This window comes from Suncus etruscus, chromosome X (assembly GCF_024139225.1).
Source record: "Suncus etruscus isolate mSunEtr1 chromosome X, mSunEtr1.pri.cur, whole genome shotgun sequence".
Taxonomy (NCBI): domain Eukaryota; kingdom Metazoa; phylum Chordata; class Mammalia; order Eulipotyphla; family Soricidae; genus Suncus; species Suncus etruscus.
The window spans coordinates 65,302,707-65,329,290 of NC_064868.1; the positions used below are offsets into that span (position 1 = coordinate 65,302,707).

The following is a 26,584-nucleotide window of genomic DNA, read 5'->3' on the forward strand; positions in this document are numbered from 1 at the left end:
TTTCTGGAGAGGTTATATTTAGCTCCTTATTTCATTCTGGATGTCTTACATTTCAATATATTTTTACTTATGAATGGAATGTGTTCCAAAAGAGTGAAATGGATTGGGTATTAGGAGCCAAGGTTTTTACAACTTGGTCTGTAGGAAGCTTACTGACTGCTAGAGCTTCATTTATTTTTTAGATCATGGGAAAATTCTATTAAATGGCCTCTTTACCTTCTACAAATCTATCATGATTTTATGTAACATAAGTGGAAATGAAAATCATCAACAAAATTCTAGGGTCTTCTTGGAGTGGGGGCTGGCAGTCCTTTACCCCAGTCTTATGGATGTACCAACAGCTACACCCACATTTCATAACCACTACCATGTAAATTCATTGTCCCATCTTCACAAAGCTTGGAGTTTCTGGAGCACTCGGTCATGTGACACCTACAACTCCTCAATACTGATGTCCTGGTAGGAGCACACAAAATTATATGGGAACGTTGCACAGAAGCCACCTAACCTCAACAAAAACAATAAAGGTCCCAGTATGTGCCCACAAGTAGGAACAAGGATGAGGAACCTCAAGGAGAGTCAAAGATTTGACTCAGGTCCATAAGAAGAGAGGTAATGTTGGGACCTGAATTCTGAACAAGGAAGGATGCCATTTTGTAAAGGCTACATGCCTGGCTTCTTCTCAGGTTCTAAACAGGGAGAGATGCCATTTTGTAAGGACCACATGGTATAAGCCGCATGTTAGGTATTCAAAAGTCTATTTCCATAGACCCCACCCCAAGCTACCTGACCATACCAGGTAGCCTATTAGGGAAGGAAAAGGGAGCAATACCAAGGTACCCTAGACAAGAGCCAATCACTTTAAGGATCATCAGAAAGCTAGAACCTCCCTATATCTTTTCCCTATAAAATCTTCATCATGACTTGGGTGGGACTCATCTCCTTCGGGGGATGGCCCTGGCTGGCCAGTGTGGGGGTCTTGTTGGCAGACGGATTAAAGTATTAAACTTAAAAAAAAAGAATGCAGCCAATGTAAATAGATTTAACTCTTTTTCAAATACTGATCTGTAACAGAATACCCAATGATAAAGGTACAAGGAAAGAGCATATATTAGCAAAAAACATAGTTATAGGACATAGCCATTAGAAAGATTAAGAGCTAATGGTAGTGTAAAAATATTAACCAGAAGTTAGGAATCATATTATATATTTCCTTTCAAAATAAAATTTAAATTACCTTTCAAAATAGGTATTTTTAAACCAGCGATCTATACAAACTGAGTTCTTTTATAATATACCAAAGGATTCAATAACTATAGGGGAAAAGTAAATTGCTATTCTGTATTTTTCCAAATGCTAAAGACTTTGATTGTTATAAGTGATCCTCAGAAAAGATCTATTCAAAAATTTCCAAATGAGTCCATCTTCTTATCAAGAAATTTCTGTTAAAACCATTAGAGAGGCTTCTGGTGCAGCTTTTAAAAACCACAAATTACATTGGTTTCAATGTAATTTTCAAAAATAGAGCAAATATTTCTTCCCACTATGCTCTCACCTTACTTAAACTGAGGTACAGTCTAAAGCAGGTAGGGCATTTGCCTTACGTGCAACTAGACTGAGTTTGATCCCAACTACCCCATGTGGTTCAGAGGTATAATAGTAGCATGCTATTATACCACAACCACCACTAAAGTACCAATATCACAGTTAATTTACTTCTGAGGTCATGGTTGATATTATCCATTTCCTTGTTTTCTCCTCTATAGCATATGAACAAGATCATTATATATATAAAAAGATATATATATATTTATATGTGTATATAAATATATATTATTTTGATTTTGGGGCCACAACCGGGGACATTCAGGGGTTACTCCTGGCTATGTGCTCAGAATTAGCTCCTGGCTTGGGGGACCATATGGGATGCCAGGGGATCGAACTGTGGTCCATCCTAGGTCAGAGGTATGCAAGGCAAACACCCTAATGCTGCGCCACTGCTCCAGTCCCTCATTCTATATTAATCTTTAAATATTTTACTTCAAAATGGTCTTCTTCAAAATAAAAGAATATAAAAAAGAAACCTGTTATCCCAATCCCTTTTCAGAGCTGTATTACTTCTTGGAGTAGTTTACTCATCCTGATATGTTAAAAACTTTACAAAGGTTGATTAAGAAAAAAACACATTTAGGAGCAGAGGAGATAGTACAGGGGACTAAGGCCTTGCCTTGCCTCCCTGAGACCTGGTTAAATCCCTGGTACTACATATGGCTTTCTGAGCACCACTAGGGGTCTCTCCTAAACACAGTCCCAGGAGTAATCTTGAGTAGTCAGTTGTGCCTCAAACTTGACCCAGGCCCAACATTACCTCAAAAAAAAAAAAAAGAGAAAACATTTAAGACTAGCAATGTCCCTACAATGACTGTTTATAGATAATTTAAGTTTTTATTGGCTGAAAGCACTTATTAATTATCCAATATAATAGTGACCATCTCTAATCATATGAAAAGAAAAACAAATTGTTTTAAGTTTGTTAGTGGGGAAATTAGTCACACTCTAAAACATTTCTATCATTCTTTGATGAAACATTTTCCATATGATGGTGTCAATTCACACACAAATGTTACTTTAATCTTGATGTTTGATTATATAAAAAGGCTAAATCTTTTCTAACAGCATTGTTGGAGATACATGTACAGAAATCAAAAGGAATTTTTTAATTTAGGCTAATTTCTCCTATTTCTAGTAATGCTAATTTACTCAAAGGAAGGGCTCCCTTCAGCCCTCCCCCACAGCCAGTGCTCAAACTAGCACTATGACTTCAGAATAAGTAATGAACCAAAACAGTATTCTGTACTTGATTATAAATTTCATTATTATTATACCTTCAAAAATAATGTTATGTATCACTTATTCTTTGTCCAAGGTTATGGAGTACTGGCTTAAAGCTACTTATTAAAATCTTTTAAAACTGGATATGCTTTATAAATTAATTTTATTAACACAGCCTACTATACCCAAGAGGGAATCTGTGTCTTTTGTAAACCAAGAAAAAGAGTCCCAGAGAACCATGTATATGGCTGTAGAGTTTCTATGTCATCTACACAATTACTTCTAACAAGGATGGAGTCAGATGAAAATCCAAATGTTTCTCCATTTACTGTAGCCAGAGAAATTTCCTTTTCTGATTTATATAAGATACTTAGAAGTTTGAAACATCCCCCCCCCAAAATAACTGGATATGCAACTTAAGCCAACCAATGTTTAAAAAGGTGTTAGTCTCACTCGTACAAAATTATTAAAGCATATTAATTCCAAAAACTAGTAAAATACTTTGACTTTTTGGGTAAGAAATAGAACTTCATTATAGTTAGCTATTCATGAAACACACCAATGTTTCAATTTAAATAATTACTATCACATAAATGAAAGCAAATTAAGGTTGGAAAAGTGATGATCTTTCCAAGTAAATAAGTCCAATGTTTTATTAATTGCTAACAGGTAAAACTTGGGTTATATTTTTAGGCTCTCGGTCAAAAAGGAAGTCATCCAATTAATGACAAAATTTAGGCCTTGTAATAAAATAATTCTAAAATGTCAACACAGATTAGAGTTTGTTAAATGTTGTAAATATTATTCCTCAACTATTTACTTATTTATTTTATTATTTGTTTAATATTTTGTTTGTGGCTTACTTCTGGCTCTGTGCTCAGAGAATACTTCTGGCGTTGCAGTGAGGACCATGTGTGGTGCTGGGGGATTGAACTGGGGTCAGCAGCATGCAAAGCAAGTGCATTAACCTCTGTACCAGTTCTTTTTTCTAAATAAACCATACTTTATTTAAATTATCTACATTAATAAAATTTTTTTAAACCACCAAAATTCAGACACCAAAGAGATTCATCTGACTATAGAAAGGCTACCAGGCTCCAATTATGAAAATGGTTAGTAAAATATTTCAAAGAATATGCTGAGTCCAATGAAGACAGTATAAGAAAACAACCTGGGAATAAATATAAATACCACAATAGACTATGAAAATCGCAAAATTAAAGACCCTTTTCAAATAAATTTAAACAGAAGGAATATGGAAAACAGTTATGTGTAATTTATTTATAATAAAACAATTCTGCTTCAGTGCAAATATATAATCAAAACAATAAAATGTCTCCTGTGACTTAGCAGGAACAGTTTCCGCAGCCTTTCACACTGTTGATAATTTCTTCTTGTAGTTTTTTCCTTTCCTCTTCTTTGGACATCTGGTTTTCCTTTGTATTCCATTTGGTGTTATCATGGTTTTGCACATGGCTGCTCTGTGTATGCCACATTTCTGAGTAGATACCACTAGAGTTAGCTAGTAAATCATGATGGGTACCACGTTCAGCTACCTTACCCTAAAAACAGAAACAAGAAAAATACAGAGAAAGGTCTTATAACTAATGCCTGAAAACACATACAATACTTTATAAGGATTCTAAAGTAAAAAATTCATATAAAAAAATACTTCTTCCAATGTCTACTCCATAGAAAACTGGAATACATAAAGGTAGTAAAACTTTCCTTTTGAGAACTTCTGATGTATTTCTTTTATTTCCAACATTAATATTAAAACATTTTGAGTTCCCTGGTGTATTTCTTTATGTTGTTTTATTAAGCTTGCTAGTATTATGCTCAGAATGAGTCTATGCATTCACTTGAGTTACTGTTTTATAATTTTCCCTTATTTATGATGCCACTATTTGAGTTTTTGAAAGAAGCTTTTTGATTGGTTTCTAACACTGGCTTTATAGAATTTGAAAGTTTCCCAATTTTATGAATCTGAGAATGATAGGTATAATTCTTTGATATTTTGGTACAATTTAATAATGAAATAATTGGGTTTTGAAAATTTTGTTATCCCATGGGAGATTTTAATACTAGTTTAATTTAATCACATGTGATGGGCCTGTTCTTATTTTTAGTTTATTACTGTTTCAATCTTAGAATCTTATTATGTTTCTAAAAATACGATATCTTCTAAATTCTGTAATTTATCATCACCATATAAATGTTCATCAGGATAGGGAGTAAAGGAGCACAAATATTCATCAGTCTTGATTTTTTAAATTTTCATCCATATGTTATAACTTATCTTTCATTTCTGGTGGTCTCTTTGCGTGTGGCTAAAGGTCTGTCTAACTTCAAGAATCTTTTCAAAGAATAAACATTTTGTTTTTTTGATCTAGGGACTGTTTTTTAAAATCTCCATTCTAAAATTTCTGCTTAATTTTTATTGATTCTTTTCAGTACTGATGTTGGTTTTTCTTTTTCTGGTTTGTTTAGGTGTAATCTTAGATTTTTCTGGTAACTTTCCTGAATTAGATCTATGATTCTATTCCTTTCTTCTGCTGACTATTTATCCTGCATCCCATTGGTTTTGTTAGGTCATTAAATTTTGTCACCAATTACTGTTTTGATTTTACTTTATATTTTACTTAGTAATTATCAACATGTTGTTCATCTTCCGTAAATACTGGATTTCCCTTTTCTTTCTCATCTCTAGTATTTTGCAGGGTACAGTATTCTTGGCAAACAGCTTTAATCTTGGTGTATTCTGAATATTACTCTATTTACTCCTTTGTAAGTTTTCTACTTCCCTTCACCTACTACATAACTGGTCTTCATAATTCTTTGCCTTATACCTCAAGTTTCACTTCTATGTGTTTTGGCATGTTTCCTTTTAACTTGGCTAGCCAGGTGATCTGCTAGCTTCATGAACCTGTATGTTTAGTCCCTTCCCCCGGTTTTGGTGGCTTTCTACTTTTAATTCTTTAAATCAAGTTCTCTGCTTCCTTCTCCCACACCCTTCAGGAAATCTTATTTTGCCTTTATAAAGATTCACAGATAGCTCTTGAAGAATTTCTGACTTTTTTCCTATCTCTTCTTCTACTGGAATTATTTGTAAATTAGTCTCCAAGTTTGCTTGGTTTTTTTCTTGGTTTATTCTGTACCAATCTTGTCATATTTGTATCTGTTTTTTCTAAAAGTTTTACTGAATATCATCTTGCTATTGATTTTATTTCTGAGATTAGTTTATTATGGTATTTTATAAGTTTATCTAAGATTCATGGTTATTACTCTGACTTACCTTTCATAATTTTGGTTTTATTATAGCAATTATAAACTATCTGATAGAGATATAATATTCCATTTTTCTAAAGTTGGGTTCTGAAGTTATTTGTTTTCTTCTATGATAATACCATATTCCCCTAAAGTCTCAAGATTATATACATTTTTACTCACCCCCTTATAAATTATCTAAACAACTTAGGTGGATTTCTTTTACTCCATTCAGCAAGTTGTGTTAACTTTGTCACGGATGGCTTCTTTGGGTACTAAAACCTATATCAGAACAGATATGTAGGGAGGACTGTGGAGTGACATAAAGAGTTCCAAGTTTGTTGTTAACATGCTGTAGATGGTAGTGGTGGTTCATGTCTGTGGCACAAAAAATATCCCTATTCTCTGGAGCCAGAGACTCAGCAGTCTGTTTAATGTTGGTGTATACTGCAAAGTCAGTACACTTTCTGCCCTATTTGCAAGGATCTCAGTCTGTAGAGCAATCCTAACAACTCCCATAACTTTTATATGCATTAAAGACATGTACCCCATACCATTTTTACTCTCCCTTCAATAATACTCCTGGTTGGATCAAATGCCAATACCATTTTTGTTTCACATCCCAGACCACAGCAATCGCCTCAATAAAAAAGTTTCTAAAAAGATAAAGATCTGCAGTAGTAGAATAAATTATAAAAATTTTTTTTAAAAAAATCAATAAATTTGTTGTTGGTACAACTATGGGAGTAGGAGATTCAAAAATATTTTGTGTATATAGTAAGAGAAGAATCCAAAGCACAATCTCACTCCAAGCCAGTAAAGAACTCAACTGAATATGAGAATGTTGGTCCATATGAGGTGTAGGCCTTTTTGAAGTGGCTGAGTGAGGCCATTTCAAGCCCTCATAAAAGAGAGGCTGACTATTTTCCTAATGGGCGAGGGAGGAGCAGCTGGGTTCATGAGGCTAAGATGTTTCTACTAAGCCATTTCCAGCCTCTGAGTTTGAACAGGCATTAGTGGCTTTGTTATGTGTCTTTCTCTCACCTAAGGCACTACATCTAGCAGATGGTGATTTCTTCAGCTTAATGATCAACTACAGGCTCTGGGCATGTTGGTTGTCCAATCCCAATGTCTCTCTTTAAGGTCCTAAAAAAGTTCTGCTCAGTTGCGGTTGACAAATTCAGTCTTCTGCAGTTTAAATATCTTGGTTTTTGTACAGTCCCTAAGATAAAGTTTTTCTTTGTGGGCCAGGAAAAGTTCTGCTTAGTTGTGGTTGTTGTAAATAGTCTTTTGTAACTAGAGATGTTGGTTCTTGCACTGATCCTAGGGCAGAGCATCTTCTGATTTCATCTTCAGGTTGGGTGGTAAGGTAGAACAACCTGCCCTTAGATCAAGTTATTGATGTTTCCTCTTCATCAGGGTGTCTTATGAACCTACCGTATTTTCTGGCGTATAAGACGACCCCCTAATTTTGCAGTTAAAACATAGGTTTAGGCCTATATTCACTGTATCAGACAGAACGTTCCTGTGCTGCAACTGTATGTACCACAGTGAGCCAATCACAACAAGCAATGGTTCAAAGGTTATACTGTAATAGACTTCCTCTCTGACTCTGGCCAATTTGAGCAGACTTTTTACAGTGTAGATTCAGGTCCAAAACATTGTCTAATTTGCATGCATAAAAAGACTGCTTGGATTGGCTGAGTTAGAGAGGCGGTCCGAGCAGCCTTGCAGTGATTGGTCCCTTATCGTAGGCACCTTTTCTGGCAATTCCCTGGTGGCTTCAGTTAATCTCCCCCACTACAGGAACCAAACAACACCCCATCCTCGGACCCTAGCACTGAACCATCAACACAGTTAGCTGGGTTTTGCCAGAAGTGACCCCCAGATCTCCTGAGTACTATTTGGGAGCCCCCCAAGAAAGAGATTTGGAAACTCTGCGGCGTTTAACAGCATATTGAAACATTTTTCAGGATATACTCGGTGTATAAGACAACCCCCGATTTTCGGGTTGACTTTTTTTTTTGTTTCAAAAGTCGTCTTATACGCCGGAAAATACAGTACCCTGAAGTAGGCTGGTGCCAGGGCAGCATTTGCGCCTCCCCCAGGGGGTGTTTGAATCCTGGTGCTGGTGCCATAATCTGTGCCAGTACCAATACTGCGATCTGAGGTTTGAGGTTGGATGGTCGATGTCCAATCCATTGAGGCCTAAGTCAAGTCTCCATGACAAATGCCCCGGATTAAAGGCAGCACTACACTAAAAAAATTTAAGTTCCTATCCCTATTAGATAAGAACTTCTTTCTGTATGTAAGATTTACCCATTTCAGTGTGTTTAAAAGTGTGTGCAAAAAGGAACAATACTACATGATACTCCTGGTGCATATGGGGGTAAAATGAACAAGCTAAACGATCTCTATAACATGAAGGTAGCCTGAGTTCATAACCCAACCAAGACTTTTCTACAAGAATTTCCTACTAGGGCCAGAGCGGTGGTGCAGTGGTAGGGCGTTTGCCTTCCAAGTGACTGACCTAGGATGGACTGAGGTTCCAAACCCCCGTGTCCCATATGATCCCCTAAGCCAGGAGCAATTTCTGGGCGCATAGACAAGAGTAACCCCTGAGCATCATAGGGTGTGGCCCAAAAACAAAAAAAAATAAATAAATAAAAGAATTTCCTACAAAGTAGATCCAAAGCAGGGATGGGGGAAGCTCCCTCTACTAATGGAAATAGACACTAAGATTGTAACTATTAAGGAAATGCATCTACAGAAACATACAAAAAATATAGAAATTCCCTTTAAGTCTTTTGAGATAGCTGGGGGTGTCCCATATTCAGTTGAGTTCCTTACTGGCTGGAGTGAGACTCTTCACTTTTACTATATACACAAAATATTCTTGAATTGCTACTCCCATAGTTGTACCAACAAAAAATTTATTAACTTTATTTTTTAAATTATGATTTATTCTGCTGCTGCAGATCTTTTTTCTTTGTCTTTTTTGGGGGGTCCCACCCAGCAGCGCTCAGGGGTTACTCCTGGTTCTATGCTCAGAAATTGCTCCTGGCAGGCTCGGGGGACCATATAGGATGCCAGGATTCGAACCAATGACCTTCTGAATGAAAGGCAAACGCCTTACCTCCATGCTATCTCTCTGGCCCCCTTTTCATTGTCTTTTTTTCTACTCACAACCCCCTTTACCTTGAGGAAGCACTTCCAGAAACAGCTTGAATTACATGGTCAATTCTGAATTAATTTTGGTTCTGTTCAGAAAGCTTTTAGTATTGTCCACCTTTTCACATCAGGTTGACAAAGCTCCTGACATTGGTGGCAAAAGATGTATGATCTTATCCTTCAGTATATTTTGATATTTAGCTTCTCTCTCTTTCTGTTAATGTAGGTTGCTTACATTCAAATCCTCTATGACATAAGGTACTGAATTATTAATTTCTTGAAAAATAAACTTCCACTATCTTGCCAAGAATAAAAAGAGATAATTGCCAGGATGTAGGTGGTGAACAAGGGCCCAGAGGCACTCTTATTTTTTAAGTAAATTTAGTATGAGTTCTAGTTTTACTAAAAAAAAAAAACCCTGTCTCTTAATTTCACAATTAAACAATTAAAGAAACATCAAATTATAAACAAAAATTAGCTAACGGTGCAGCAGTTATTAATAAACTAGCTTTCGGGGCCAGAGATAGAACAGTGGATATGGAGTTTGGCTTGCACGAGGTTGAGCCAGGTTCTATCCCCAGCTTTTTATGAGGTCCCCAAAGTATCACCAAGCCTGATCCCTGAGTGCAGAGCCTGATAGTGGTCCTCAAACTATGGCCCGCGGGCCACATATTGTATTTGTATCTGTTTTGTTTCTTATTGCAAAATAAGATATATGCAGTGTGCATAAGAATTCGTTCATAAGTTTTATTTTTACTATAGTCAGACCCTCCAATGGTCTGAGGGACAGTGAACTGGCCCCCTGTTTAAAAAAGTTTGAGGACCCCTGCGTGTAGGAAGTACTGAGTACTGCCAGGTGTGGCCCCAAAACCAAAATAAATAAGATTTGGTTCTAATTATAATCCAAACCCAGTAACATTGCAAAAAAATTTGTATAGATACGGTGTCCCTCATGAAGTAATATAGTTAAGAAAACACTTATTAACATGTTTTAGCATCTTATTATATAAGGAAAATATTCTATCTAAATAAATTTAAATGGAAAGTTCTCATTTAAGAATCTTCAACATGGGCCCGAAGAGATAGCACAGCGGCGTTTGCCTTGCAAGCAGCTGATCCAGGACCAAAGGTGGTTGGTTCGAATCCCCGTGTCCCATATGGTCCCCCGTGCCTGCCAGGAGCTATTTCTGAGCAGCCAGCCAGGAGTAACCCCTGAGCATCGCCAAGTGTGGCCCAAAAACCAAAAAAAAAAAGAATCTTCAACATGTATGACATAATGTATATTTATAAAATTTCCTATTTAGACATTCCAGTATAATTACAATTTAAAGAAACCTGTTTATTTCCTAATGAATATACAGGCCTTTATTAGCAAATGAGCAAGAAGACAGGCTTTCAAGTATGCATATAACTTATAAAAGATATAATATATGTGTGTTTGTTTCATATATGATATATGATATATGATATGACATATCATATATAAAATATATATAGCAAATATATATGTGTATATATCAAATAGAAGTAAAGACCCTATAAGAAATTTTAGTGAAGTGGAAATTTTCTTTTCAATAACTCTATAAAGAAAACAGATGAAATGCTACTTCTCTCTTAACTCCTATATTTCAAAATGATAAAACTGAAACCCCAGGACTTCAAAATAATAACAGGTTTATTTTAGGGGAAAAATCCTAATAAGATGCCAAATGTGAGGTATAACTGAACAATGTTGAAAATAATAAAGTACTAGTGAGTTGGGAGACCATTTTATTACAAAAAAAGAATACTACAATTTCCAAATCTGCCCATTAATATTATAGTACTATGAACACTTAGTACACTATAATAAGAAATTCCCTCAAAAAAGAAAGCAGCGGAGAGATAGCACAGCGGCTTTTGCCTTGCAAGCAGCTGATCCAGGACCAAAGGTGGTTGGTTCGAATCCCAGTGTCCCATATGGTCCCCCGTGCCTGCCAGGAGCTATTTCTGAGCAGCCAGCCAGGAGTAACGCCTGAGCACTGCCAGGTGTGATCCAAAAACCAAAAACCAAAAAAAAAAAAAAAAAAAAGAGAGAGAGAGAGAAAAGAAAGCAGGTCATACTCTTTCTTTTTTCCCCATAAGGAAAAAGACAAATATGACTGGTAATAACCACTTCAGTTTATGCTAATTTTCTTTTAGGAATCGAGTCTATACAGATTAAGTGAAAATATAACGTGCAGCAAGTATATCACCAAAGATTTTCTACTGAAGAAAAAAGAAAAATAATATTTTAAAACCTACTTTTGTCATATGAGGAGTTAATATTTTCCTGATCCAATATTGTTTCCAGTATTTTAATAAAATGAGCTAACAATGCATTTTAGTCCTTCTTGAAAATGGCACACATTATTTCTTTTCAAAAGTGGGTAAAAAAAAAGTCAGGTTTAGTTTCATTCAAAGAACACAAATTCTTAACATATCTTTAAAATACTTAAAAACTGTGTCTTAACAATTTCAGTGTTATTCAAAATTTTTTTTTGATTCTTGGGCCACACCTAGTGGCACTCAGGGGTTAGTCCTGGAAGGCTTGGAGACCAAATGGGATGTCGGGGATGCCAGGTTCATCCAGGATTGACTGCATGCAAGACAAATGCCCTAACTCTGTGCTACCATTACAGCCCCTCAAATACTAAGTTTTCTGGGTTGCTTAGGAACCCAAAATCTATGGGTGGTGAAAGCCACAGGTGTTTTTTGTTTGTTTTTGGTCCATACCCTGTGACGCTCAGGGGCTGCTCCTGGCTATGCACTCAGAAATTGCTCCTGGCTTGGGGGACCTATGAGATGCGGGGGATCAAACCGGAGTTCGTCCTAGGTTAGCTGAGTGCAAGGCGAATACCAAACCACTGCGCCACAGTTCTGGTCCCTCAAATGTTAAGTTTTAAAGTCAAATCTCTTACCTGGTTCAAGACAATGATTTCATCTGCATCAATAACTGTTGACAATCTGTGTGCAATGAATATAGAAGTTCTGTGTTTGATTGCATCCTTCATGGCACTAAGAATAGTCTGAAAATTTGACAAGATGAAGGGAAAAACTCTAAGGTAAATGTGTATTAAAATTTCATAGATTAACTAAGTGAATTTATAAAATGTTAATTAGTTTTCTATATAATTAACTTTTAACAAGTAACAATAATTTGACCTAATTAATAAACTACTAAAAACAAAAGGAAAACTCAGAGAAGAGTTTGCCATAGAGGCTGCCTAGGAAGTGGGGACGGGAGAAACTAGGGAAATTGGTGGCAGGAAATGGACACTGGTGAAAGGATGAGTGTTGAAACATTTGTATGACTAAAATTCAGCTAACAACAGCTTTTTTAACTCTGCACCTCACAGTGATTTAGTAAATTTTTTTTGGTTCCCTGATACCCCCAGAAACAATGACTAAAAACAGAGCCAGGAATGACCTGTCACTGGATGTGGACTAAAAATAAAAATAAAAGTGGTAGTGGCAGAAAGAATAACAACATTTTCTTTCACCATATTAGGCATTTCCTACAATTTTGAAAGATGTAAGGATAATAAAGAAGCATAAAGTGAACAGACAATCCCCAAAAGAGGGGATTTACAATGTGATAGCTCATTTAATTAAAGCTGAAAGACAATGTGATCTCATTTAATTCAAGCTGAAATTCATACAATAAATATTTGCTACACTGGGGGAAAAAGCCTACATAGTTAGATTTATAGAACCTCCTACAGAAATCCATACAAATTACAAAGCAAAGTAGTCATTACACAAAAACTTCCAAGGAAATAAAATAAGTACAGATGAAAGAACTTTGTATTTTCATCATTATTTACCTCTTCAGTAATTGAATCTAATGACGAAGTGGCTTCATCATAGAGAATAAGCGGTGGATCCTTCAAAATGGCTCTTGCAATTGCTACTCTTTGCTTTTCTCCTCCTAGTAAAGAAAAAATTTAATAAGGGAAGCAAAGTATAAAGATATATTTTATATATTTACTATTCCAATGGATAAAAGTAGAAAGTCATAACATCAACATTTACTCTATGATTAATTTTACTAAGGTGTAAAGATCTCAGTTCACATATGGTATCCTTTGTCAAATTATATTATGTATACTGTATTTTCTGGTCTATAAGACAACTGGGCATATAAGACGACCCCCTACTTTTCCTGTTAAAATATAGGGTGTGGGCTATATTTGCCATATAAGACTATCTCTCTTTTAACACACACCAATGAAAATTAAAAAACATAGGAGAAAAAGAGTAGAACCCTCAAAGGTTAACAGTATATGTTTAATAAAGCTAGACTTTGGAGTACCAACAATCATTTTACATTTGCCACTTGTAGTGAGTGACTGAATTTTTAACTGTGATCTACATTGAGAGCCAGGAGAGGGGGCTCCTCCAAGAGCAGCTGGCTGGGGTGCAGTGATTAATAGGACAGCTAGAGGGAGATAGAGTGCCTCCTCTGTGTCCCATAAAAGCTGAACAGAAAACTGAGCACCAGAAAGCTGCATACCCAGAGTCTGGATGAGTGTTGCACTCAGCTCCTCAGTGTGCCCTGAATGATGAATCAGGACCAGCAGAGGACTGACTGAGTGATGACGCCTGGCAGCTGGATGGAATGCGGCAATGGGGGGGGGGGGGGGCGGGGCGGGCGGATCACTCATCCCTAAAACTGGAGTAAGTTTCAGCATGCCATATACCGGCATATAAGATGACTCCCGGCTTAAAAGATACAAAGAAAAAAAAATGACTGGGTACTGACACAGGTGTCAAGCAAAATCACAGAGTAAATATGTGAGGAACTTTAGAATTAACCAAAAGGATAAACAGTTTAGAAGAATGCTACTTTACTCCTAATAAAAACAGTGATAAAATATAAAGATGTACTGCAATGATGAGAGAAGTTTTTTGGTTTTTTTTTTTGTTTGTTTGTTTCACATTTTTTTGACATTCTATTCTTTTTTTGAGGAGAGTAAGGAAACGCATGGTAATACTTGAGACAAACTCCCAGCTTGGTAACTGGGGTTAAAATCTCTCAGCAGTGTTTGAGAAAACATAAAATACCAGGAAATGAATCCAAGGCCTAACACATACAAGGCAAGTTAAGTGCTCTACTACTGAGCTAAATCCCTGGTCCTAATGCAAGCATTTTATACTACCAAGTGATGAACAAGTAACTGCTATAAATCGACTTGAGAATACATGTGCATAATATTTTTAGAGCTTATGATTACTTTATAATAGATGCCAAATTCCTCAAGAGCAGTTCTGTTTCAGCTGCCTCCCCTCAATCTGTACCCCCTGATAGTGATATATAATCAAATCTATATTTGATAATGTTTGGGTGCTTAACTATGGAGCCCCATCTTTTTTTGGGGGGGGGGCACACTTGGCGGTGCTCAAGGGTTACTCCTGGCTATCTGCTCAGAAATAGCTCCTGGCAGGCACAGGGGACCATATGGGATGCCGGGATTCGAACCAACCACCTTCGGTCCTGGGTCAGCTGCTTGCAAGGCAAACACCGCTGTGCTATCTCTCTGCCCCTCACCCCCGAGCCACATCTCTTAAATTTTACAATGATTTTAGCACAGTAACCTGAAAATATCATGTATATACAAAACCACTGTAAATAAATGAAATGTTTGTAATGAAAATTTAAGGCTTATGAAAACCCAGTGTGCCTTTTTTTACTTTTTGCATTATCAAACCACTGTCTATATAATTCCTCTCCAAATTAAACTAGAATGAAAACTATGGAAAATATAGTGTGCTTGTAGGAATTTCATAATGCTTTCTGTTATTATACAGTTTATTTTGTTGGCTTTGGGGCTATACCTGGCAGTGTTCAGAGATTACTCCTGGTTCTGTACTCAAGGATTACTAATGGAGGGCTCAACGGATAATGAGGTGATGGGATAAAACCTGGGTAAGCCATGTGCAAGGCAACTGCCATACCCTCTATACTATCTCTCTGGCCACTAACATTGTCATTGTAAAAATTCATTTAATTTAAGGCAAACAAACAATTTTATAAAGCTTCAAAAATTGGATCATTCTCAATTATACCTAGATATTATATAACACTTATAGGGGGTGAACTGGATATTTAACCCATGTAAAACATGTAAGGCAAGTGCTCTACTAATGAGCTACATCCCCAGCCTTGGTAATTAAACACGGATAAAAATGTAGAAATATCCAGGCATTCTGCAAAGATGACTGACAAGTAAAGATACAAGACTGTTCTTCCCTGCATTTTCAATTAAATGGTAAAGTGTTGGAAATATAGACCCTGCTGGAAGTGCGTGATGAAACCAGATGGTTAAGAGTGGTGGCTAGGAAACAAATCACTTATTTAAGACTATAAACATAGTCCCACGTTCAGGCAGTTGAAATTCCAGCCTTAGGCAGTGGAGGCAACTGTGGGAGTTACTGGGAACTGAATAGACACCAATCATAAGCAAAGTTCTCTTCTGTAAGTACCTTTTTGTATTATGCAAAAGGCCGCCACTGGAATTATATTTGCCTATATAATGTGTTTCTTCTTCTATTCAGACAGAGTAGGGCAATCTCCTCCACCCCCTTAACTCCTATATGCCTAAGAAATACAACAAGCATGAGAGCTGACAGAAACACCTTGAATTCATTATATAATTGATTGGGGGGGTCACACCTAGCTGAACTCAGGGGATACTCCTGGCTCTGCACTCAGAAATGGCTCCTGGCAGGCTTGAGGGGACTTATGGGATTCACTGCTGGTGGGAATGCTGTCTAGTCCAACCCTTATGGAAAGTGATATAGTGATTCCTCCAAAACCTGGAAATTGAGCTCCTATATGATCCAGCTATACCACTCCTAGGGATATACCCTAGGAACACAAAAATACAATACAAAAATCCTTTCCTCACACCTATATTCATTGTAGTGCTATTTACAATAGCCAGACTCTGGAAACAACCAAGATGCCCTTTAACAGATGAATGGCTAAAGAAACTGTGGCACATATACACAATGGAATATTATGCAGCCATCAGGAAAGATAAAGTCATGAAATTTTCCTATACATGGAATCTGTTATGCTGAGTGAAATAAGTCAGAGGGAGAGAGATAGATACAGAATAGAGTCACTCATCACTTGATTTTAAGAAAAATAAAAGACATTTTTGCAATAATCCTCAAAGATAAAGAGAGGAGGGCTGGAAGGTCCAGCTCACGACATGAAGCTCACCACAAAGAGTGGTGAGTGCAGTTAAGAAATAACTACACTGAGAACTATAACAATGTGAATGAATGAGGGAAATGGAAAGCCTGTCTAGAGTATAGGTGGGGGGGTGGGTTGGGAGAGGGAGATTTGGGACATTGGTGGTGGGAATGTTGCAGCAGTGAGGGGGAGTGTTCTTTACATGAAGGAAACCTAACTACAATCATATTTGTAGTCAAGGTGTTTAAATAAAGATATTAATAAAAAAATTAATAATAAACTTTTAGATCATCATGACAAAAAAGTTTTGGTCACTGCATGTTCAGAATATATATTAAGCCTATTAAGCAGTGGTCAAGAGGCCCACTTCCAGCAACTCTCAGTTAACCATTCAGTGGTTCAGAGTCCAGGGATGTAGCTTCTTGGTTCTTGAGGTGCTGTTGATCACCAGGGCCACCTCTGCTGTATTTCTAGGTCGCCAATCACACCAGACAATGCTTAGGGGTCTCCAGGACTTCAAACAGGAATGCTTGTAAAACCAAGCGGTACTGGCAATTGGATTTAAGTCAGATACTTTTATAAGGCCTGTACAAACTTAGAAACTATTTACTACTACCAAAATTTTGATTACTCCAACATGAAGTCACAATCTATAGTTTAGAAAACTATGGTCTAGAGCCCCACAAGCAAAAGAGAAGCTTCTATACATACAAAAATGTTAAATATAGCACTTGGGAAAGTCTGACTGAGAGACAAAGGGTGGTTGCATATCTAGTACCCCATGTCATGTCAGCAAAGATACTAGCAGTTCCTTAAAAGGTTCAAATTCACAGTACATTCCCTGCTGTCTCACTTTCCACCCTTTAACAGAATTGCATCTCAATTCATGTAAACAGATACAGAAACATCAGTATACAAAACAACAGTGAGGTTATATCTTACAGCCCACTATTCTATTATAAAGACACTCCTAGAATTGTTCAGGGAAACATACATTTTTCAGCAACATGCAAGGCAAATGATATAGCTGCTATGCTATCTCTCCAACTTTTAAAAATTCAAAACAAATGAACATTAAGAATTTGCAACAGGGGCCGGGCGGTGGCGCTGGAGGTAAGGTGCCTGCCTTGCCTGCGCTAGCCTAGGACGGACCGCGGTTCGATCCCCCGGTGTCCCATATGGTCCCCCAAGAAGCCAGGAGCAACTTCTGAGCGCATAGCCAGGAGTAACCCCTGAGCGTCACAGGGTGTGGCCCAAAAATCAAAAACCAAAAAAAAAAAAAAAAAAAAAAGAATTTGCAACAAATAATAGAGTGACAAAAAACAAATTAGGGGAAGTTCAAATGTAATGTAACTAAAAAGATTGCCTAAAGAGTTTAAAACCAAGTATAACAATACTAAATAAAATAAAAATAAACCAAATAAAACGATTACAATAAAGACAAATACTAAAAAGATTCTAATGTTAGACTTAATGTTTTATATATATATATATATATATATATATATATATATATGATAGCTGGCATAAATGATACAACAGAGGGGCTTAACAGTAAACAAAAAAGCTGAATGAGTTAATGATTTAGAAAGATTATCAAGGGATTCCAAATTTCCTGCTTGAGTCTGCAGAGGAAGACCCCAGGGAATTAAATCCCATCAAGGTTCACCAACCAGCAAGTTAGGCTTTCCCCACTCACAAGGGTGGTGCCAGATTCCTTCAATGGGCTTATATAGGGCCTCTGCATTCCTCCATATTGGCTTCCTGATTTCCTGGGTGAGGCTGTAGAGGAAGACCCCAGTGAATTGAATCTCATCAAGGATTACCAGCAAGGTAGACTGACCCTATCACAAAAGACACTCACACCTTCTAAACAATGAAATCCACCATTATGTTTAAAAAAATCAAAATAAAAAAGAAATGGTGAAACTCCATGCATAGAGAATGAATATGGCAGCCCTGATGACTCAAGAAGAGCCAATCATCTAGTTAGCCTCTTAGATAAGGAGTTTAGAGAAGAAATATGGAGGATGTTCATAGCACTCTATAAAAGCATAGAGCTGAAGAGACCACAAAGATAGAGGTCATAAAACCCCAAACTAAAATAACAGAACTGAAAAAACTCAGCAGATAAAATAAAAACCTCAATGGAAAGCCTCTCCAACAGAGTAACAACAACTGAGGACAGAATCAGTGAGCTGGAAGATAAGATGCATAACAACTCCATACAACATAAGAGATTTGAAAAGAGACGTAAAAGCAAATGGTCAGACAACAGGAAAATACTCAAAGAATGTGAACAGATGAAAATAGAAGTCTTTAATAAACTCAACAGAAACAACATGAGAATCATTGAAGTCCCAGAGACACAGTAAGAAAATCACCAGGAAGAATCAATAGTCAAGAATATCACTGCAAAGAAATTCCCAGAACTAAATACTGCATGCAACCATATTCTGCATGCCCGATGAGTACCAGCTGGAAGAGACTCAAAGAAAAGCACCCCAATACACATCCTAGTCAAAATGTCGAATCCCACATAGAGGGACAGAATACTGAAAGCAACAAGATCAAAAAGATAAATTAGATTCAAAGGAGCGTCCATAAGATTCACAGCAGACCTGTAACAAGCAACCCTCAAGGCCAGAAGGTAGTGGTGGGATATAGTGACAAAACTCAACAAAATGAATGCTTCATCTAGAATATTACACCCAGCAACTCACTTTAAGGTTAGAAGGAAGTATACATAGCTTCACAGATAGACAACAGCTCAAAAACTTTAAAGACTCAAAACCAGCCTTAAAAGAAAAACTGAAAGGTCTGCTTTAAGAAAAGACAGAGCAACAAACACACAAAATCCCTATATAAAGATGACACTAACTCCCATGACAGTTATCTCTCTCAACGTCAATGGACTAAATGAAGCAGTTAAGAGACACAGACTGGCAAATGGATCAAAAAGCTGAATCCAGTATTCTGTTGCTTACAAGAAACACATCTAAATAGTGAGAACAAACACAGACTCAAAATCAAAGGTTGGAAGAAAATCAACCAAGCAAACAACTCCTTAAAAAAGCTGGAGTGACCATACTGGTATGTGATGACATAAACTTTAGACCTAGAAAAGCTGTAAGGAAATAAGGTGGATATTTTGTAATAAAGGATAAGTATAACAGGGAGAAATTACACTCCTAAACATATATGCACCCAGTGAGGGGCCAGAAATATTTAATATAATTGTTGACAAATGTGAAAGACATCAATAGCAACACAATAATAGTGGGAGACTTCAACACTGCCCTGTCACTCCTTGATAGGTCAACATGCTGAAACTCAACAAGAATATACGAGCTATGAATAGAAAAATGGAAGAAAGTGGACTAGTAGATATGTATATCCATATATATTAGATATATAGTAGACATATATAGGGCAATGAAAATACATTTTTCTCATGCAAGGGAAACACCCTACTGCTTTGGGTAATATAGTCATTTGACAAGGTCAATCATAACATGGAGTATATGCCCATTTCTATCAGTCAGTTCTCTAATTTTTAACAATTTTATGCATTAATTATTTTAGCAACCATGACTTAGATTTACAAAATTATAAATAGTAGGGTTTCATGCAAACAATCCAACACCAACTAATAAGAGTGACTTACCCATCGTCTATCTTAGGTTTCCCCTCAACCAACTATATCCCCATTCTACTTCCCACATCTGACTCTCTTCCTCAGCTCCAATCTTCAGACTAGATCTTATATTCTGTTGCTTGAGGCCATTTAAGGTTCCCTTAGTATGGGAATTTAAATTCTATATATGAGAGTTTATTTGCTTCTGTCACAATCATTTAGCATGATACACCCAGTTTTATTCAAGTAGCAGAAAATTGCATGTTTTTACTATTCTTATAGTTGAGTACTATTACAATGTAGATATATATCATATTTTCCTTATCTTATATATCTTTGGACATCTGAATTGTTTTCAGACTTTGGTTTCAGGATAAACATAGAGGTACAAATCTCTTTCCTGAACACAGTTTTTGGGTCCATGGAACTAGATTCTAATTAAGTGGGGCTACTGGATTATACAAAAGATCAATTCTTAGTTTTGTTTTGTTTTTTGGGCCAAACCCGGCGATGCTTAGGCGTTACTCCTGGCTGTCTGCTCAGAAATAGCTCCTGGCAGGCACGGGGGACCATATGGGACACCGGGATTCGAACCAACCACCTTTGGTCCTGGATCGGCTGCTTGCAAGGCAAATCTCTCCGGGCCCCAATTCTTAGTTTTTTTTAAATAGTCCTTTTTCCCCCAGGAAGTATAAAGCAGTTAATATTCCCACCAGCAATAAATGAGTTCATTTTGCTCCACATTCACACCAACATTGGATGTTTTTAATATCTACAGTTTATTTAATTGGACCAATAGCCCCCAGCATCCCTCCAAATAGCCAAAGCAATCCTAAAAAGATAAGGGAAGCTTTTCTCTTTACAACCTTAAATTACATTATAAAGCTACAGTAATCAAAATAGTGTGGCACTAGAATTAATATAAACTCTCCAACTATGGAATAGGATTGAGGGCCCAGAGAAATATTATCTTCTATTTATTTTACTAATAACAAAATAATACAAATAAAGTAAAAGAAAAAATCTATATATACTCATTCGATATAGGTGTTAGAAATACATCTTTCACATCCTTGATTAAATTTATTCCAAGGTATGTAATCTTTTAAACACAAAAAAACCTTAACTCTAGGTAATAGTTTGCATACGGAAATGCAACAAATTTTAGTGTCATTTTGTAGACTACTAATTTACTATATTGGTTTACTCTTTCTAATAGTTTATTGGTGGAATCTTTATTATCATGCCATCTGCAAATAGTCATAGATTAAACTCTTTTCAAATTTTAATGCCTATAATTTCATTTTCTTGCTTGACTTGTGGTTGGATTTCCAATACCATAATATTCCATTGGATAATAGTGACATAAGTGAAAATTCTTTCCTATTATCAGATATTAGAAGGATAGCATTCCTTTTTAACTACTAAATATATTGAGAATTCTGGATTTACAGTTTATGACTTTAACTATCCTGAGGTAGTTTCTTCTTCCTATCACTGCTTAATTTGTCTCAGGAAAGGTTACTGAATCTTGCCAAAAGCTTTCTGTTAATAAATTACTTATTGGCTCATCCCTATGTCCCTGGAATAAATCCTACTTGGTTGTGCTGTATGTTTACTCGGACATATTGAAATTTACATTTCAATTTACATAAGGGCTATCAGTCTGTACTTTTTTTATTTCATTAGTATTTTTGCCTGATTTTATATCAGTTTAACAATGGCCCTGTAGACGCTTTAGGAAGAAGTCCTGATGCTTCAATTTTTCTGGGAAGACGTTGAGAACTATAGGTTATTTTGAATACCTGATAGAATTCACAAGTGACCAATGTGGACCTAGACATCTACTTAGGATACATTTCACATGCAGGATAAATTGATATGAGTTAAGTTTGTTTAGGTATTTTGTTGTTGTTGTTGTTTTGGTTTGATTTTTTGACCACACCCAGTGATGCTCAGGAGTTACTCCTGGTGATGCGCTCAGAAATCACTCCTGGCTTGGGGGACCATATGGGATGCCAGGGGATCAAACTGTGGTCCGTCCTAGGCTACCGCTTCACGCCACCGCTCTGGCCCATGTTTAGGTTTTAAACTTCCTTATACTTCAGTCTCAGTAGGGCATATGATTCTCAAAATTCATATTTCTTCCAGGGTCTCCAGCTTAGTGGCAAAACGTTAATAGTAACCTATTATTAGGATTCTTTTTAAATCACTTAAGAATATAGCTAGAATTTTAGCAGTGTGCCATTCTTGGTAATTCTTTTGAAAAAAATTAAAGGCTCCTAGTTTCACTGACCTTTGTATTATTTTTTTGCATTCTCTGCTAAAGATTCTGATATTGTATTATGACCTTATCACAACTTACTGTTTAGTTCATTCCTTAATCTTCTTCTAATTTCTCAAACTGTGAAACTGGTTATTATAAATACAGCAAAATATTAACTGCACTAGTGAACACTGACAACAGAACTAATGATATCTGAGGAGAATAGGTAAGGGGTGAGAGGAAAGAACCGGGGTATTAGAAAACGGAGAGCCTTTCTTTGTGAAAATTAAAAACAGAGCTATGAAGATAGTTCAAATGTTAGAAAAAAAGAAATATACAAGCTCTCAAATTCAAGAACATGAAAATAAAGATGGGCTATAAGGGAAGTACAGAAACTAAATATATCAAGCATTAAGAGGTTTAAAATATTAAAAATATTCAGCAATGACTTAGGAAAATATTATGAACTATACTATTTACTTTTGAAATACATCTTCCTATCCTAATGCTTCCCTAGATGAATACTAATCTTGGATTTCCTTTAATTTAACTGTAGTTAGTTAAATATTACTATTAATTAAGCACTTACTTAATTTCATAGATTTACAGGAAAATTTGTACTGAAAACAGTAACTTTCTGGTTTGTTGGATTATTTACACCATAGGACAGGAAAGTGAGAACATGACTAAATGTCTGGATAAACAGGTTTGTGTTCAAGAATTACATTTACTAGAAAATGATTCTGAGAGAGTTTGAAAGGACTATCAAATCATGAAGCAGATATATAATCTTTGATTACCTGAAAGCTTGAGTCCTCGCTCCCCTACTTGAGTGTTATATCCATGTGGCATTCGAAGAATTGCATCATGGAGTCCAGCTAACTTTGCCACTGCATATACTTCCTCAGCTGAAGCAGAGATATTTCCATACAAGAGGTTGTAGTAAATGGTATTATGGAAAAGGACAGCATCCTAGAATTATGAACATATACAATGGCATTATATATTCAGACACATATGAATAATATGTATGCTCATTATCAAACAAAGACAGAAGCATATAGGTACATAACCCTGTGGTCTCTTTCTTTCCCAAAGCTAATCACTATTTGTTGTGTAACAATAAAATATTTTGAGAGTTATTAATAATATGTGAAAAAGTGGGGTTTGGGCCCAAGCTATAATCTAACAGGTAGGGTGCATGCCTTGCATGCAATTGACCAGGTTTGTTTCTAAACCCATCAGGAATAATTCGTGATTCCAGAATGAGTAAACCGTGAGCACAGATGATAATTTAACATAAAAACATACTGAGACTTTTGTAATAAAAATGGTAAAAAAAGAATCTATTTGAATATGAAAATTTTGATATTTCTATTTCCTGATTAAAACCTTCTTAGAGGCAAGATTACTAAAATACATGACATGAATATTTTAAGGTTCTTGGTTATGTCAATATGATCTCTAGGAAAACTGCACTTGCACCACTCACACAATATACTAGTATTATGTACCTTATGGACATTAATAACTTCAAAATTCATGCTAATCCTGTAAGTGAAAAATGCTATCCCACTTTTGGATTAATTACTAAGATCACTAATGAAGATGAACATTTTTTTTAATTTAGTGAATAAAAATTTTTATTCTCCAAAAGTAATTCAGTTGGTTTAAGAATATGGTTTAGTTTTTCTCATTATTCTCTATTATTGGGGCCAGAGAGGTAGCATGGAGGTAGGGCGTTTGCCTTGCATGCAGGATGACGGTTCAAACCCCAGCATCCCATATCCTGAGCCTGTCAGGTGCGATTTCTGAGCGTAGAGCCAGGAGTAACCCCTGAGCACTGCTGGGTGTGATGTCCCCCCCAAAAAAAAGAAGAGTCTATTATTTTTTCATAATCACCCAGAATATATATTGAAAAAACAGGCATTTTTCTGGAGCAACTATGCCCTAAGTATGTTGAGGATTTGAGATTTCAATATTCTTGTTAGGTGATTTTTTATATATTAACTTCTGACTTTCTCAATAAAACAAAGAACAATGGGGTTGAAGCAATAGTACAGCAGGTAGGGCATCTGCCTTGTAGAAGGCCAACCTGGATTCAATCCCCAGCATCCCATATAGTCCTCCAAGAACTGCCAAAAATTTCCTGAGTGCAGACACCAGGTATAGCCCAAAAATAAAACAAAAAATAAAATGAAGACAGAGGGCTATTGTCAGATCACTTAGAAACCTTTTTGTGAATTATATATCACAGAATTTGTTTATGAGTCTAGTTACATTATAGTATGCATTAAACACAACTAATACGTAGGTTTCTCTATTGGTTTCACTAACAGAAAAACTAATATTCTAGAAAGCTAACTCCTTATTTTCTCCTATCTTATTCTCAATTTATTGTCTCCCTCAAATCAGTCAGCAAATACTTGTTAAATGTTCCCTATGGATTAACGGTCTCTGTTTGCTAAGAGGACAGTAATGAACAGTCAAACTGTAAAACTGATTATAACTTTTACACATTTATTATGTCTAACACTTCAAAATGATAATGATATTTTTCATTTAGTGAAGCTCTTGCCTTAAAACATTATCTCTTAATAGTAACAATGGTATCTTTATATTTAGGATTTTTGCAGGAGGAGATTACACCTGCTGATGGTCAGGGCTTACTCCTTGCTCTGCACTAGGAATCACTCCTATAGGTGCATAGGGGCACATATGGGGGATCAATCCTGGGTTGGCCATGTGCAAAGCAAGAGCCTTACTCAATGTACTATTTTTCCAGCCCCAATAATAAGGTACTATTTAAGAGAAACATTTACATTATTTTAGAGACATTTTTCATAGACATTGTAAATATTAGGGATAGACTGGTTTAGAATACAGTCTGTGCTCTTTCCTCTGTTAAACATCTAAGGCTTAGAAATCTTTTCATTTTGTAGTTTTTCCATTCAAACTTATTTTAACCTATGGCAATAAAATTTGAGACAGGATATAACATTTCCTACTGCATTAGCATACATTCATGCTTATGCTTAAATTATTATAGTAAAGCATCTACAGACCTAATAAACATTCATCACAATAATTTTCTTTTAAAAAAATACCTGAGGTACCACTCCCACTGCTCTCCGAAGGCTTTCAAGGCTCACATCTTGTATATTTTGACCAGCAAGGTAAATGTTGCCCTTATGAGGTTCATAGAAGCGAAATAACAGCCTCACTATTGTGCTTTTTCTGAAAATTGAACATAAAGATTATTACATCTGGTATTATAAAATCCCTGTTAAAATTCAGTAATGATTTATGATAAAGAAAAAGAATTACATCAGGAATATGTAAATCACTATGCAGAAATTTATAAATAAATGAAATACCCACCCTGATCCACTGCCTCCTACAATGGCCACTTTTTTTCCTGCAGGGACCTCAAAAGATACACCATTAAGGACTTTCTGTCCCTCAATGTATTCAAAATGCACATTATCAAAGGCAACTGTAGCTGTCTGTGGTGTGATCTGAAGGGGACATGCCATCATTTTATCCTAGCAGAAAGAGAAAAAATACACATACTATCTTTAGGCAGGATTATAAAATGTCTACACAGATTTAAAATCTATTACAATATCCTCTTAAACACATAATAGTTCCATTTCCAGCCCCCAAATTAATTTACTAAAATGGTCCTATAAATATTTCCCCAAAATAATTCTAATAAAAGATATTAAAATTGATCACTTACTTTAATTTGGGTGTCCACTTTGAGTAGAGTAAACAAAGTATTCATATCTATAAGCGCTTGTCTAGTTTCTCTATAAACAGTTCCCAGAAAATTAAGGGGTAATGAAAGCTGAAAAAGCAGTCCATTCACCATTACCAGATCTCCAACAGTAAGGGTACCTTAATAGGCAGTTGGCAGAAAAAAGTATTTTAAATGTTATGAACTTCTCCAATTTTAGAAATTTACCATTAATTATATTAGAGTTCAAAATATACTTAATTAGAATTCTTAGGCCCACTTAAATGGGTTTAAAGCATTTTAACCCATGATATAAAATATAAAGACCTTGAAAAAACTAAGTGAAATGCGAAAAGCACCATTATACTATATACTAGAAAGAAACGGCTAAATACCATTCATTTCTTTAAGATATTACCCAGCTTCTTTGTAATGTAAAACATAAAATTA

General features: G+C 36.0%; 1 protein-coding gene across 1 annotated transcript in view; it reads right to left on the minus strand.

Moving 5' to 3' along the window:
- Positions 1-4,086: 4,086 nt before the first annotated feature.
- ABCB7 (ATP binding cassette subfamily B member 7) overlaps positions 4,087-26,584 on the minus strand; it is a 99,311-nt gene continuing 76,813 nt past the window's right edge. The window contains exons 10-16 of the mRNA XM_049767221.1: positions 26,138-26,295; positions 25,777-25,940; positions 25,503-25,632; positions 23,196-23,367; positions 13,116-13,219; positions 12,210-12,317; positions 4,087-4,394 (exon numbers count right to left, since the gene is read on the minus strand). Of these exons, the coding sequence (XP_049623178.1) occupies positions 4,179-4,394; positions 12,210-12,317; positions 13,116-13,219; positions 23,196-23,367; positions 25,503-25,632; positions 25,777-25,940; positions 26,138-26,295 (1,052 nt within the window). The 3' untranslated portion in view covers positions 4,087-4,178. The remainder of the gene's footprint in view (positions 4,395-12,209; positions 12,318-13,115; positions 13,220-23,195; positions 23,368-25,502; positions 25,633-25,776; positions 25,941-26,137; positions 26,296-26,584) is intronic.